The sequence below is a fragment of the Symphalangus syndactylus genome, chromosome 7 (assembly GCF_028878055.3).
Source record: "Symphalangus syndactylus isolate Jambi chromosome 7, NHGRI_mSymSyn1-v2.1_pri, whole genome shotgun sequence".
In the NCBI taxonomy this organism is placed as follows: Eukaryota; Metazoa; Chordata; class Mammalia; order Primates; family Hylobatidae; genus Symphalangus; species Symphalangus syndactylus.
In genome coordinates, this window is record NC_072429.2 from 12,134,048 (window position 1) to 12,135,648 (window position 1,601).

Below are 1,601 nucleotides of genomic sequence, written 5' to 3' on the forward strand. Positions count from 1 at the left end.
TATCCATTTCCATTTATTTTATTCTGTAGTGACATAATCATAGTCCCTGATCCCTAACATGAAATAAAGGACATTCTTGGCGTTTGCATTCTACATTTTTCTTTTCATTTTAAACAAGAAGTTTATTTAAACAACAAGACGCTTGACTTGAAGGGAAAACTATCTAGGATTGTTTTTTGTTTTAGAGTAATTTATCCCTACCTAAAGACAGATTGCCCTACATGTAACAGCTACATACAAAAAAGTTATAGAATTGTCCTTCATTTTACAATGATAAATGAAAAACGTTAAAATTCTCCAGTTGAACAAGGTATGCAAGGATTTTTATGTTTCTGTTGTTGTTAAGACAGTGAGAGCAAAATAACTCACTGGAATGTAAAGATAAGAGCTGAATGAGCATGCCACTAATGGAGGAAGGGGATATTTTCACAGAATCAATATTTTTCCCCATCCCGTCTCCACTTGAGGTCAATCAAAATATACCATTGGCTGCTTAATTTTAAAAAATGCAATATGCTTGTGCACATATACCAGTTACTTTATATACAATAAAGGAATGGGGAAGGGGGAAATGAAAGAGTGGAGGAAACTATATGATAGTAGTCAGGATGTGGTGGAACCAAATTGCAGTTTTCTAATTGCGAATGTAATCTTGGTCTTTAAAGAACAGAGTTCTGGAGTAAAGAAGCAGGTTCCCTTTTCAGTAGACACCTCCCGTCTGCTGTTGGAACACATCAATTGTATCTCCATCCTCCATTTCCAACCGTGCAGGTGTGTCTGTTTCATTGATTGGTTGCCTGTCGAATCGGAATCTGATCTGCTTCATTGACAATCCCTGTCGTTCACAATAGGCTTTCATTAGTTTACTAAGTGGTGTATGCCTCTTAATCTTAAACTGCACCACAGAACCATCCTGCCCCGCCACCTTCAAATTAATATGATCGTTGTTCTCAGTCTTGACTCCTTCCTTGGGCTTTTCATCGGCCATGGCGAGCGCCGGAGTCTCCTCAGCTGCCGCTTCATGAAAGAGGTACCAGATCCGCACCAAACAAGCACACAAGCAGCACCAGGAGGCTTCATTCTACATTTTGTGCACGTAGGAACTATTCTCCGTGTGCTAAAGTGTAGAAATCCTAAAATGAGTTACTTTGCACCTGTCTACCCCCATTGCAGTGAGAGTGTCATGAAGGTGGGACAGGGAGCTTGTCTGTAATTAACTACTGCTCAACCCCTTGCATCTAACACAGTATCTGGCTCATCAAAGAAGGAAGGAAGGGTTAAATGAATGAATGGCATAATCTCTGTCCTCAAGGAACTCACCCTCTGTAAACATACCAAGGAATGTTCTGCAATAGACGCTCTGAGAGGGAAGGAACCAGGGACTCTAGAAATTAAGGGAAGGGGTACCTGACCCAGCAGGGGGAAGGTCAGAGAAGTTTTGAGAAGGACACAGTGATATACGAGCAGGGACTTATAGGGTGAATATAGCGGGTCAGCCTCCAAGGAACAAGTATTGAGAGGTGGAGGGAACAGAATGCAAAAATAGGAGAGCACAGAGCACAAACATGGACTTTGCTCCCTCACTAGACTGTGGGCTACCT

The 1,601-nt window shown here is 41.4% G+C and overlaps 1 protein-coding gene across 1 annotated transcript; it reads right to left on the minus strand.

Annotated features, from left to right (window-relative positions):
* Positions 1–544: 544 nt before the first annotated feature.
* LOC129485670 (small ubiquitin-related modifier 2-like) lies at positions 545–1,067 on the minus strand. The gene has a single exon (XM_055284738.2). It carries the CDS (start codon positions 986–988, stop codon positions 701–703), a length of 288 nt encoding a protein of 95 aa, XP_055140713.1. The 5' UTR covers positions 989–1,067; the 3' UTR covers positions 545–700.
* Between the last annotated feature and the right edge of the window lie 534 nt (positions 1,068–1,601).